General features: G+C 37.1%; 1 protein-coding gene across 1 annotated transcript; it reads left to right on the top strand.

Annotated features, from left to right (window-relative positions):
• Window positions 1-1,136: 1,136 nt before the first annotated feature.
• Window positions 1,137-13,431, top strand: LOC116521805 (vomeronasal type-2 receptor 26-like). The gene is made up of 5 exons (XM_032236458.1): window positions 1,137-1,354; window positions 3,453-3,534; window positions 7,347-8,195; window positions 9,680-9,872; window positions 12,527-13,431. The coding sequence occupies exons 1-5, from the start codon at window positions 1,137-1,139 to the stop codon at window positions 13,429-13,431; spliced, it is 2,247 nt and encodes a 748-aa protein (XP_032092349.1).
• Window positions 13,432-14,298: the final 867 nt, after the last annotated feature.

Below are 14,298 nucleotides of genomic sequence, written 5' to 3'. Positions count from 1 at the left end.
AATGAGATGAAAAAACAAAACAAAAGCAACAACATTTCTTCTATCACAGTGAAGTGAAGCACCCTCAGGCATATTCTGCCGATCTTGGTCAGTTGAGGCAGGTGGGTTGGGAAGCTCCAAAACTTCTACATTTTCCTGGGCTGAGTCACGCACCCGCCTGCCTGCCGGTCTTGCCTTACACAAGTTGGTCTAAAGTGGGTGAGACCATTTTGGGGAAGGGCCATTCCTTCTGCTCAGCTTAAGCACTTGAAAAGACTCCATGGTTCCACATCCAAAGCTGACTCCTTCCTGGCCAAAAGAGCGCCCTTTTGGTCCCAGACAGTAAAAATATTGGGTTTCTGTATGGATGGTCTCTTGTGACAAGCCGATGGACAGAGAATAGAAGCAGTGAACTTCCTCCCATATTTGGGCATACCAGGGGTTGTGACTTTAAATATATACCTTTCTCCCTGGCTCAGCTGATAACGGAGGAGAGCCTGTGGCTTAGTGGTTAACACATGTGCCTAATATGTAATACAGCCCAGGTTTGAATCCCAGTAATTGTATGGCTAGCTGATGAGAACTAAATAGCTTGAAATAGATCTATATTAGTCTCCCTTTATCTATTTATCAGCACAAATACAACACACACACACACACACACACACACATTTTATAGTTTTTACATTTTTAAATTTTATTTTTTTTCTATTTTGTGCATTCTCAACAGCTTTGAGACATGGTGGGATGTCAAACCAAGAAATTAGTGATATCCTGTGAATTAACATAAATCCATTTTGCTTTGAAAACCAACTAGCTTTTTCCTATTTTTGCACAACAGCAGCAAGGTTATTTTTCTTTTTTAAACCCTCATTGCTCTCAGGAATTATAGACAATTGGATCTCTTACCATCCCACTAAAGAAGCACTGAAGTTTACTGAGAAAAAAAACATGTTTACTGTTAATAGTTTCCTAAAGCTTTAATTCCTAATTGTTGATCTTTCCATTGTTTTTAGCAATCCCCCATGTCATTGTTTTCAATTTCATTTCTTAGTGGCCAAGGGATTGTTTGCATACCAGGGCAAGCAGAAATGCCCTTAATGAGGCACAGCTTTGGGAAACATACATTGGCTCACAGATAAAACACTTTATTCATGATGGTGATATTTGCAGCCTTGGTCTTAGTGCTTTTGCCTGAAATGATGAACATGATTCCCAGTGCTAAATGTAGGACTAGTGATCCTTTGCCTTTTGTTCATAAGCAATATCAGTCAGGAGACTTCATTGTTGTGGACATTGTCTCTCAGATTTACATCTTCTATACAATGATAGACTTCAGAAAACTTCCTTCTAAAGAACTCTTTGAGGAAATTGCGTAAGGTTTTTTTTAAATATATATAAAAAGAGAGAAAGAGAAAAAAAGTCTTTATTTTAACTGTGTTTAATTTGTTCTTTGATGAGTGGCTTTTTTTCTTGTCTTTATCTCTTGTTCTTTGACCTTCTATGATCTTCCTTCCTTCCTTCCTTCCTTCCTCCCTCCCTCCCTCCCTCCCTCCTCATTATATTTTCAAGAAAAGAAATAGTACTGATATAACAAACATTTAAAGAATATAAAAATATAGTAAGGGACAAGAGATAAGTAATATAAGCAACAAAAGTTTATAGTAGAGAATGCTTAAATTACAACCAATCAGTAGCCCTGAAATATCATAGGGTTAATATTTTATAACAGAGGCAGTTTTGTGTAATGTTCAAGCTGGAAAGGTTGAGACCATGTTGCCTAATTGCATATTAAACATGAAGACAGCTGGGTGATCTTGATCCAATCCCTCTGTCTCAGTTCTAAGAAGCAAGCAATGGCAAAGAACTTCAAGGAAGTTGAAGCAATGGCAAGGAAGTGGTCACTATCTCTATGGGGTAAAATGCTTAACATATTTCTATCATTTAATTTTGTTATAGTTAAGGCATTTTTCTTCCTTTCATTAAGAAAAATAAACATAGTCCAATCAATAAGACAAATGCCTAGTTTATTTCAGCACCAAAAAGAGATGTGGTGGTGCAATGGTTAGAACACAGTAGTGCAGAGTTAACTCACTTAACAGGCTCAAGGTTGATTCAACCTGCCACCCTTCTGAGGTCAGTAAAATGAGGACCCAGATTGTTAGAGCCAATATACTGAATCTGTAACCTGCTTAGAGGGGGCTGTAGAGCACTGTAAAGTGGCATCTAAGTCTAAGTGCTATTGCTGTCAAAGAAATGTCTGTAAATTCACAGGGATAAATTTACAATACAATAAGACAGGGAGATAAAGAGAAAAAGAAAGAATAGAGTAGTTCCTTTACTTATGAATTATTTTTATGTTCATAATGTAATACAGAGATTATTTTTAAAGAAAGAGAATACATCAGTGGTGGGTTCCGGATTCCGGAACGGCCGGTTGGAACGGCCCCGAAGTTACCCACATGCACACATGTGGTGTATGCGCATATGCGCACAGCACACACATGCATGCTAGCATCAAATGACACTTTTGCAAGCCTCTGTGACACTCCAGCTGCTCCACAGAGTGTTGCACAGACTCAGTACGCACCATGGGTGTGCGCAGAAGTGCCAACAGCATAAAGGAATGGTAAGGAGCCTGGGTGGGTGGGTGGGCCCTTCTGAGCACCGTACCAGAACGGTATCCGGTGCTCCGGGCAGGATCCAGTATGCCTTTACCGGTGCGTATTCCCTGCAACCCACCACTGGAATACATGTTTTATCTCAAAGAAACGTTTATGTTTATTTGGAGACCAATAATGAATACATTAATATATGATTTTTTGAAGGGAAAGTACATTTCTTTAAATATAATTTGGAGGTAAAAATTGTCATTGGAGTGAAAATATTCTCATAGTAGTTTTCAAAAGGCAATAATATTAGTTTTAAAAATAATTTGATTGTTGGATGGATGAATTGATTGACATATCAAAAAGTATTATTTATATGCGGGCAAATGTAAAATGCAGTAATAATCTAATCTTTATCTATCTATCTACAGTTGTATCAAACTGTCTGTCTGTCTCTCTCAGATAGATAGATAGATAGATAGATAGATAGATAGATAGATAGATACTGTAGACAGACAGATAGAGATAGATAGATAGAAAGACAGACAGAGAAAAACGCAGACAATTGTGGAGAACATTAGACTGAATTGATATATACTATACATCAAAGTTTCAGCAGAGTGTATAACAACAAGATATATAATGCTTATTTTAGAGTCATGACTCCAACTTATCAATCCATCCTGGCTTTAGAATTTGCCATCATGGAGATCAATAGAGATCCCTCTATTTTACCAAACCATACCTTGGGCTCCCATATTTATAATAGCTATTTTGATCCAAGTTGGACATACCGTGCCTCATTGGAGCTCTTCTTTACAATGGCCAATTCATACCTAACTACAACTGTGATGTTCAAAACAGACCAATAGCAGTCATTGGAGGACCTTCCTCTGATATCTATCTAAACATGGCTAACATCCTTTCCCTCTTCAAGATGCCACAGGTATGTTGTTTCTGGTGATATCAGTTATATGGTATAAAATCCATTTGTTGCTTCTCTACAGAATTGTTCATGGGGGGGAAATGTTGTGATTGTAATTGTGTTGTGTCATTTCAAAAAATGTAGGGTTCTGAAGGCTGCAAGTGAATGGTCCAGTAGTATGATTATGCCATAAGGTCTTCATTGTTATCATTTTTATCATTTCAATGGGCTAGAGTATTAATGGGGGTACTATATATTGTTCAGAAGTAACATTTCATTGATTACTTCAGAGAAATAATTGCTAAATACATGGAATAGTGTGGTTAGACTTGTCAAACTGGTGCTAGAAACACATGAGCCTTGAAGGTAGACTGTTCAACCTTTATTTAAAACATGATTATAATTGTAATACTACCATACATTGCTATATTTTTGTTGTATTTTGTAAAGTGCTATATTTTTCAACAAAATGAGTATTCTCCAAAGTGAATATATAAAGGTTGACCCAACTTTGTGTTTAGCAATATATTTTTATAGCACATTCAGTATCAATTTTGGTTTAATTTCTCATATAAGTACTGTTAATATTTATATGTTGTCTTTTAACATTTTTCACAATTCATTGCAATACATCCATTTTATTTTACAACAACCCTACTTGTACCTCCAATCATCCCAACCTCCCTTCTTTATCTTCTTCTTTCCTTCTCTCCTTTTTCTTTTCTTCTTCCCCTCCCTGTCCCACACTCCTCCTCTCATCTTCCCCTTCCTACACTATTTATTTATTTATTTGCAAGATTTTGCAAGATTTATAGGCCGCCCAATCCTGAAGGACTTTCACCTCCTTTGCTCTTGTCCCCTCTTGTAACACTCTTCTTGTCCTTTATTTGACTCTCTTTAGTCTATCTCCTTCTCTTCTTTATATGTATTTCCTCTCTCGATCTCTCTTCCTCTTGTAATCCAAAATATTGTTCATAAAATAGTTCTGCATTTTTATGGAGTCCAATCTGTGCCTTTGTTCTTTTCAGTTCACTAGTATCCCTTCTGATACTAGCCATCTGAAACTCACTCCTTTTTTAATCAAACATATGGTCAAGAATTGATATTATTTTCTTAGGTCTTATACCATTTCTTGGTACTTGCTTCAAAACCACTATCTCTCTGGATTTGTATTTTATCGTAGTATTTTTTATGGCCTGCAAAATCTCTGGTGTTAATATTTTTTTAGTAAATCTTACATGTACCCCTCCAGGTAGGTTGTTTCTCATGGTATAACTTGTATGTACCCTGTATATTTCATCGATCCCATTTAACACCTTTTCTTTACTCTCTTTTAATGTTTCCAATATTATCTCTGCAATCTTTTCTGCTGCTTTTTCTTCTTCAATATTTTGAAATATTAAGTAATAATAAGCCTTATCCATTTCCCAGGATATATTTATACATCCCTGATTCTTATCCATTATTGTAAGTCTATAGTCCATCTCCTCCACTTTTTTCCGTTAATTTGACTTTTTCCTCCACCTTCTGTAATCTTTGTTCATTTCCCCCCATCATCTCCTTAATCTCTTTTAATTGTTCTTCTATATATTTTTTTTCATTTTCTCATCTACTTTATTTATTCTTTCCTTAAGATCTTCATGCATAGCTTGAAGTATGATTTTTCATTCAGTACTAGTTTTATCTTATTGTGTTGTGGTATTTGATTATTTTTGTGTTGTAGGGATGGAATATGTTGTTACTACTGATGAACATGCCATTATTTTCTCTATCTTCCTCCTTATATTTAACTTTGTAATCCAAATGCCAAGAAAAACTGTAATCCAAATTTCAGGATCCTGAAGTCCACCGAAACCAACCAAATTCTACCCCCAGGTGATCCAATTTCACCTTTTCAAATTTAAATTACAAATCAAATTCCAAATCTTTTGATTCTTTGTACCCTAATCCACATGTCTTTTAATTCCAAAAGAAATATTTTCTCATAAAAAATAAAAAAAATTGCAGAAAAAAAGAAAGTCAGAGAGAGAGAGAGAGAGAAAAAAGAAAATGATAAAAAGCAATGGTAGAGTTATCCACCTTAATAACTCCAACTCCCAGAAAAATTAAAAGGAGAGAGAATGAAAAGAGAAAAAATAAAAAATATCTTAAAAAGGGGCATCTTCAAAATTTAAGTTCCAATTTTCCAAATAGAGAAAAATCCCAAACCTCCAAAGTTATAGATAAAAATGAAAAAAGTAAAAAATTACACAGCTATTGTTATTTCCTTTTTTTAAGAGACAATTATTATCAGTTTGCCAAGCCTTTAAACATTGTCCAAGGTCATTCCCTTCTTGTTTTCCTCTTTGTTCTTTGACTAAATTTAATATATTTCCTCTGGTGCTGCTAGATGGCACTATAGTTTGTTCTCACTGTTCAATTAATGGGAAAAAAGAGTTCCAAAAGCAACACATGCCTCTGCTACTCACAATCCCTACAAGATGGCTCCAATCCACAATGAGACCCCCAAAATGGAAGGGAAATTGATACTTCTTTGGAGCCCGGAAAACTGTGTTGTACTGCTGCAATGCTGGCCATGCCTCCTCTTGGATCCAGCTGCTTATATTCACCTTGAAAGTTAAATGGACTTCTTACGCCGTAAAGCAATACCACTTAGACTTATTACCACTTCATTGTGCTTTTACAGCCCTCTCGAAGTGGTTTTACAGAATCAGCATATTGCCCCCAACAATCTGGGTTCTCCTTTTACCTATCTCAGAAGATTGGATGGCTTGAGTCTGGTGAAATTCAGTCTGCCAAACTGCAGCTAGCAGTCAGCTGAAGTAGCCTGCAGTACTGCACTCTAACCACTGTGCCACCTCGGCTCTAATAATACTGTATTATTAGTAGTTAAAGGAACAGGTGGAGTTTTCTTATCTGTGAAATAATACATTGCAAATATTAGTTAATAAAATTAACATTTAATTTAAGTGATATAGCTTGTACACAAATAAAATTTGTGTCTCAAGATACGATATTGGAAATCCTTGAACTGGAGATTATTTTATAAGTTTTTTCTATAGTAACATAGAAGGATATGCCTCTTCTCTGTGAATTTTGAATTGGTGTAACTGCTTGCAAAATCTAATAGAATGTTGAAACAAGGAGCTATTTTTTCTCTTGCATCTCATCTGTGGAAATGATGACATAATATCTCCGTGTACAGCAGGAGATCTGCCAATTGAACTAATTTTCCTAAGTTGTAAGAAAAGCTGAAACTTAGCTCACCTTGAATACAAATGCAAAATATACATGGATTTTAGTTTAGTTCTGGCTGATAACTCGGCGTTGCCTGGGTATTTATTTATATGGGGGAAATGTCTAGAAAAAACATAATTTCTAATGTTGGATTTTCCCCCTTACCAGATGGAGCCCCCTTGTGGAGTACCGTAAAGCTGTTACCATGGCAACTCCACTGCACTATGTAGTAGAAACCATTTTACTGCAATACAGCAGACACCATTTTAAGGCACAACAGGCTGTATCTTAACAGAACATCCTCCCCAATGGGTGTTATAGGTGTCTTACCCCCACAGTGGGTTTTTCCAAAGAGTAAGTCATTTGTGTACCTAGTTTGGTTGAAATTGCTCAAGGTATTCCAGAGATATGCTGGAACATACACACACATAGCCATTTAGATAGATAGATGATAGATAGATAGATAGATAGATAGATAGATAGATAGATAGATAGATAGATAGATAGATAGATAGATAGATAGATAGATAGATTTGCTAGCGAAACAGGGAAAGAATGATTGCACACCTTTAATTCCTTTTATTGTTTGTTTCTAGGTAATATATGGTTCTGCTCCTGAAATTCGCAGAAAAGAACAAGCTGCTATCTACCAACAGATGTTACCAAATATGGACACTCAGTACCAGGCTGTTTCTAAATTGCTGTTATATTTCACATGGACATGGGTTGGGCTCATGTTAGCAGATAATGACAGTGGTGAAATGTTGGTTCCCATGGCTGCCCAGAGTGGTATCTGCTTCGACTTCGTTCAAAAATTTCCCATCCCTGTTTATACAGATAGCATTGTAGAAATGATAGAAACAGGTCTGAAAATGTACAAAGTGGTTATGAAAAGCAATGCTATAGCAGTGGTGGTTCATGGTAACTTTGGGAACATGATAACTCTAAGATTTCTTTCCACTAATTTGGAAATTGATGATTTTTCACTATGGATAAAAGGTAAAGTCTGGATCATGACACTCCAGATGGGTTTCACTTCACTTCCCTTTCAAAAATATGGTGACCTGGTTTTCCTGCATGGTGCACTATCATTTGCAATTCACTCAGAGAGGATATTGGGATTCCAGCAATTTGCTCAATCAAAAAACCCTATCTTGGAAAAGGAAGAGAGTTTTATCAAGATGTTCTGGGAAAATGCACTTGAATGTTCCTTCTCCAACTCTGCAGTAGAAAAGGAAGATGGGGCCACCTGTACTGGAGAGGAGAAACTGGCAGATATTCCTACCTCTGTATTTGAAATGGACATGACTGACTACAGCTACAGCATGTACAATGCCATCTATGTGGTGGCCCATGCTTTGCACGACTTCCATTCATCTATAATGAATTACAGAGTAGGAAATGTTGAAATCAAGGGGAAAGATTTTATTCAACATCTATGGAAGGTAAGATCCCAAGAAGACAAATTACAGAGTCATTGTATCCTCCTTCTACATTTTTGAAGAATTTATTTTTACAATGTAGATGAAATCATGTACTTTTGATAAACATAAATTTATCAATTAATTAATTTATCATCAACAAGCTATAAAATACAGCATACTATTAATACATACATATGTAACACTGCATAAATATGAAATTTCTGAAATCCAAAGAGATATTCCAAATTCAATTTAATTGAAAGACTGAGACCATTTCTTTAATTTCTTTATTGGATACATTAAATGTGTCCAATACACATTAATATTTCAAAAACGTTTCTTAAATTATAAAACCTTCTGCAATATTCATTCCCACACACTGTTTTTTTTATATACTGTACATAAGGATATCACAAATTTATTATCTCTCTGTGTGTTATGTCTCTCTTATATTATTTTCCCCCAAATCCATTAGAAATAATATTTTATTCTGTTTTAAACTGCTTAATACTTAGGTATTATCAGAGTTCCAAGTAACATTCCTACTAACTAAGACTCCGAGGCTTGAGGTTCCTTAAAGTTCCATTTTATTAGAGATGTCATATTGGCACTTCTGGGAAAACCCAAATCTGAAAACTTCCAGGTTTTCCCCACCTACTGTATTTTTCAGAGTATAAAATGCACCTTTTCCCCTAAAAAAGTGGGCAGATTTGAGCCAAAAACAGGCTGTTTCATAAGCCTACCAAAGGCTATGCATGCCCCCTTTTTAATACAAAAAAGGGGTGATTTTCTCAAAGAATGCACTGGTTTTTGCTCATTTTGAGGCCCCCTGCCCCCAAGAGCATTCTATTAGCCTCCTAATGGCTATTAATGCCATTTTTTGACAAAATCCAAGTCTGTTTTTGTGAAAAACGGGCTGTTTTGGGGAGGTCTGCAGAGTGCAGAAATGTTTTTTTTACATTTTGCCTCTTCAAAATCTTTGTGCGTCTTATACTCTGGTGCATCTTATACTCCGAAAAATATGGTAATTAAAAGTTCAAGTCCCTGACAAGCACCTACATGCCCATCACATGGCCCAAGCAGGCCCTGTCCCAACTGGATATGCCTCCCAGTCACACCACTCCATGTGCACGATGAGGTGTCCTTGACTCTCTGAGAAAGGAATTTTAGTTAGATTATATATCTCCCATACTCCATGTAATCCCTCCCATTTTCCAATAGAACTGAAGTCCCAATGTGAAAGATGGCTTTCAGGCCTGACATATATGTTATTTCATTGCATTTTTCTTTATTTTTGTGCTATAAAGATTGTTTAATCATCATGATAATTAGTAATGTTAAGTATTTATTAATTCTATTGTTGTTGTTGTTGTTGTTGTTGTTGTCTTTTCTGCTTATCAGACTTCTAAAAGAACTTCTTAGCTAAACACTTTAAAAGGGAGAAGGTGTATTGTTGCACATCCTGATACATATCTATGTATTAGGCTTCTATCCCCCTCATTTAGCTCAACCAATTCATGCGAAAAGTTTCATTCAATAATAGTGCCAGGCAAAAAATTTCATTTAATGAGAATGGAGAGTTAGAGACTGGATTTGATATTATTAATTGGATCACATTTTCAAACTTATCTTTTAAAAAAGTCCGAGTTGGAAGTATTGATTTTTCCCAAGAAAAAATGGTCACCATTGATGAAGATGGTATTGTATGGCCAAGAAGGTTCAACCAGGTATGATCCTGTTACATTTAGGATTGTGTTTAGGCCTGGTTTCACTCCTTCTTAGAGCTGTCAGAAACAGAACTCAATGTATATTTTCTCTCTGAAGTCTCTCTAACTGGTCATCACTGGTGACATCTTAGATGCCCCTTTAGTATAGGAGGGTAAATGGCAAGAAATGAGCAGGCAGGAAAGAAAGTTCACCTGTTGTAAAATTCTGACAGTGAGAGCAATCAACCCTTGGAACAGAAGTTCCCTTCAGAGGTTGTGGGAGCTTCATCACTGGAAGCTTTGAAGAAGAGACTGGACTGCCATCTGTCAGAAATTCTGTAGGGTCTCCAGCTTGGGTAAGGGGATAGATTAGATCAGTGGTCATAAACTGGTGGTCCGTGGAGCACGGTTGTCTGCAAAAAAAACATTGGTGGTCCACAGAAAAATCTGGACATCTGCATTTTTTTATGTTTTACTACCATGTTTCCCAGGGGCTTATTTTATTTTAGACTTGAAAATAAATCCTTGGGCTTATTTTCAGGGAGATCTTATGGTTTTTTTGGTGCAGGAAGCAGCCAGCATGATCATCTCTACTCTGCCCCTTAACCGTGGCCTGTGGATCAGCTGAGCCAGTGAGGGCCGAGAATTCTTCCTTCTACTGTTTTGAGAAGGGAAGCTTCTGAGAGGCAGAAAATCCTCCCTTTGCAAAAGAGTGCTGAGAGAGGGGAAAGCCTCCCTTCTCAAAACAGCAATGAAAGTGGAAGAAAAGCCTCACAAAGGTATGTGTGTGTGTGTGTCTCCCGCCTGGAAGGTAAATCCAAAAATCAGCTGGATTGTGGGAGGTACGTGTGCTGGGCAATGGCTTGTGTGCCTGCAGAGAGGGCTCCATGTGCCACCTGTGGCACGCGTGCCATAGGTTCACCATAACGGGCCTACAAGATCCCGTCCAACTCTGTTAATCTGTTATTAAATGAATGAAGAAATATTAACATTCATGAAGACTGTTACAGACATTCACAAGGAAAAATGGGTCAAGGACTTGATAAATTAATCCCTGTGTCAAGTGGACCATTTCCTGGCAACAGATTCAGTAATGGGAGGCTATATTCATTTTCTTATTGAAAAAGCTATTTGGTCCAGAATGCAGCCTCGCAAGCGATATTGGGTATACCTAGATACACCCATGTTACACCCATACTCCACAAGCTGCACTGGCTCCCGATTGGTCTCCGAACGCGCTTCAAGGTGCTAGTCATTACTTTTAAAGCCCTACATGGTTTAGGACCTGGCTACCTGACAGATCGCCTCCTGCCACATACCTCCCAAAACCAACTAGATCTCACAGGTTGGGCCTCCTCTGGGTGCCGTCAACCAGAAAATGCCGGCTGGTGACTCCCTGGGGGAGAGCTTTCTCTGTAGCTGCGCCGGCCCTGTGGAACGATCTACCCATATAGATCCGGACCCTTACCACTCTCCCGGCCTTCCATAAAGCCACCAAGACCTGGCTGTTCCGGCAGGCCTGGGGCTGTTGATCAATGTCCAGCCCCACCTACACTGAATGGATGATGTGCAATTTTAATAATGTACCTTATTTTAAAAAAAATTTTAAATGTTTTTAAAAATTTTAAATGTTTTTATCTGTCTGTAAGCTGCCCAGAGTCCCTAGGGAGTGGGTGGCATACAAATTTTATTAAATTGGAAATGGGAAATAGATTTTATGTACCATGAATCACCCTTAACTGATTCATATTGTTATGCCAAACTTGAATGTAAGATGGAAGGATGCTTCTAAAAACATTTCAAAATATTGAGATGAATATTTCTCCAAGATCAATCTCTTCAACATTTATTTATTCATGGACAGAGCAAGCCATTTTCTTTGTGTAATGGAAAGTGCCATTCAGGCTACAGTAAGATCAAGATAGAAGGAAAACTATTTTGCTGCTATGACTGTCTTCGGTGTCCGGAAGGGAAGATTTCTAACAGGGAGGGTAAGAGACCTTATAAATCTATCTCACTTAAAATAGCACTCATTGAATCTGAGAGAGAAGGATATCATAGAAAATGTAGCAAACAGATTAGACAAAATAGTTTTAAGGTACTGAATTTAATGTCCATTGTATTTAGCAGGTAGTACATTTCAGAGCAAAGATTTATGAAAAGTAAATTGACGGCAATCCTAATGTATAAGGTGGTTCAGTGGCTAAGACACTGAGCTTATCAATCAGAAAGGTTGGCAGTTCAGAGGTTTGAATCCCTAGTGTCATGTAACAGAGTGAGCTCGTCCCAGCTTCTGCCAACCGAGCAGTTTGAAAGAATGGAAAAATGCAAGTAGAAAAAATAGGAACAACCTTTGGTGGGAAGGTAACAGTGTTCTGTGTGCCTTTGGCATTTAGTCATGCCAGCCACATGACCATGGAGAGAATTTCAGACAGCGCTGGCTCTTAGGCTTTGAAACAGAAATAAGCACTGCCCCCTATAATTGGGAATGACTAGAACATACAATATGTGTGAGGGGAACCTTTACCTTTACTTATCCTAATGTATATACTTTTGAAATATTAAGTGGCAGTCCTTGTTTTGAAAATTGTACAATTGGTTTTTAATCCTTCACTGCAACTGAAACTTTAATGCTTTCTTTTGTAGATATGGATGAATGCTTTCAGTGCCCAGAAGATCACTATCCCAATGAGAAGAACAATTTCTGTCTCCCCAAAGTTATAACATTTTTGAAGTACAAAGAAACTTTGGGAGCTGTTTTGGCCACTTCTGCTCTTTTCTTTTCTTTGGTCACAGTTGGAGTCCTTTGGATCTTTATTAAGCATCAGGACTCTCCCATTGTCAAAGCCAACAACCGGAACCTAACATATGTACTCCTTGTTGCTCTCCTGTTATCCTTTCTTTGTATCTTGCTATTCCTTGGAAAACTTCACAAGGTGACATGTATCTTTCGCCAAATTGCCTTTGGCATCATCTTCTCAGTGGCCATTTCTTGTGTTTTGGCCAAAACCATTATTGTGGTTCTGGCTTTCATGGCTACCAAGCCAGGGTCCAAGATGACCAAGTGGGTTGGGAAAAGACTTGCCATGTTTATAGTATCCTTCTGCTCCTTTATTCAAATTAATATATGTATTACATGGGTGATCATCTCTCCCCCATTCCCAGATGCTGATATGAAGTCAATAGCAGAAGAAATTATTCTGGAGTGTAACAAAGGATCTGCCTTCATGTTCTACGGTGTCTTGGGTTATATGGGCTTCCTTGCTGTTGTCAGTTTCACACTGGCTTTCCTAGCAAGGAAATTGCCTGATGCTTTCAATGAAGCCAAATTTATCACCTTCAGTATGTTGGTCTTCTGTAGTGTTTGGTTGTCCTTTGTTCCAGCATACCTGAGTTCAAAGGGAAAATACATGGTTGCTGTGGAAATCTTCTCCATTATAGCTTCCAGTGCTGGATTACTACTTTGTATCTTTTCTCCCAAATGCTACATCATTGTCTGGAGACCTGATCTGAACAAGAAGGAATTTTTAAAAAGCAAAACAACATATTAATATAAAATATGATGGCCTGACAACAAACAAAAATTTGCTGTGCCAAAATTCTATGCAGGTATATTTAAATCATGAATTGGTCTCTGGTCTATGCTATTCATAATAAAAAAGAAGATAATTTTGTGCAGTTCATTTGTAATTAATATATTTAAATGGGAACAGACATTCTTTACTTTTAATTGCACAGAAATCTTTGTCCCTCTTCTTTATTTATTGTAATGAAAAGGCAATGAGAAAAATCTTATCTGCAGAGAAAAGCTTAACATGTATGCAAATCGTGCTTAACACTTTCTTCCACCATTACACTGAAAAAGGCATAATTATTGAAACAGTGATTACACCACTACTATTGGAGCAATAATCATCTCAATTATATCAATATTTGACTCTTGATTCCATAAACACCATTTTAATTTGTTAAAGAATATTAAGAATCACTATCAAGACAACTTAGTAGATCCTGAAATAATTGTTTGGATGTCTCTTAAACAAGAAAACAATGTAAGAAAAGTTAGGGCAAAAGGGATCATCTTAGAAAATGTAGCCATTCAAATAAGTTTAATGATCAGAGAGACTTCAGTTTAAGGTATTTATACGAATATATAATTTTCAGAATCACGCCTTCCACTAATCCCTACAACTGAGTGAAATTTTGGTTTGACAGCAACATGATGTATACATCAGGGTGCATGGGGCTTAGAGTGAAAATGTTGAACAATGCTTTGTGAAATTTAGGAGTTGGAATGGATTCCCTTCCTGCAGTTCCTTAAATCATTTCTCTCTTTTTTCTAGATCATATGGCTCCTCTCCTCAGTAATATTCATATCGCAGGTAGAGAAGTGTTAGGTTTAAGGAGTTGCCAACAGG

The sequence above is a fragment of the Thamnophis elegans genome, chromosome Z (assembly GCF_009769535.1).
Source record: "Thamnophis elegans isolate rThaEle1 chromosome Z, rThaEle1.pri, whole genome shotgun sequence".
NCBI classification, from domain to species: domain Eukaryota; kingdom Metazoa; phylum Chordata; class Lepidosauria; order Squamata; family Colubridae; genus Thamnophis; species Thamnophis elegans.
Note: the sequence above shows the minus strand (reverse complement) of the source record. Positions and strands in the feature narration are given on the sequence as shown.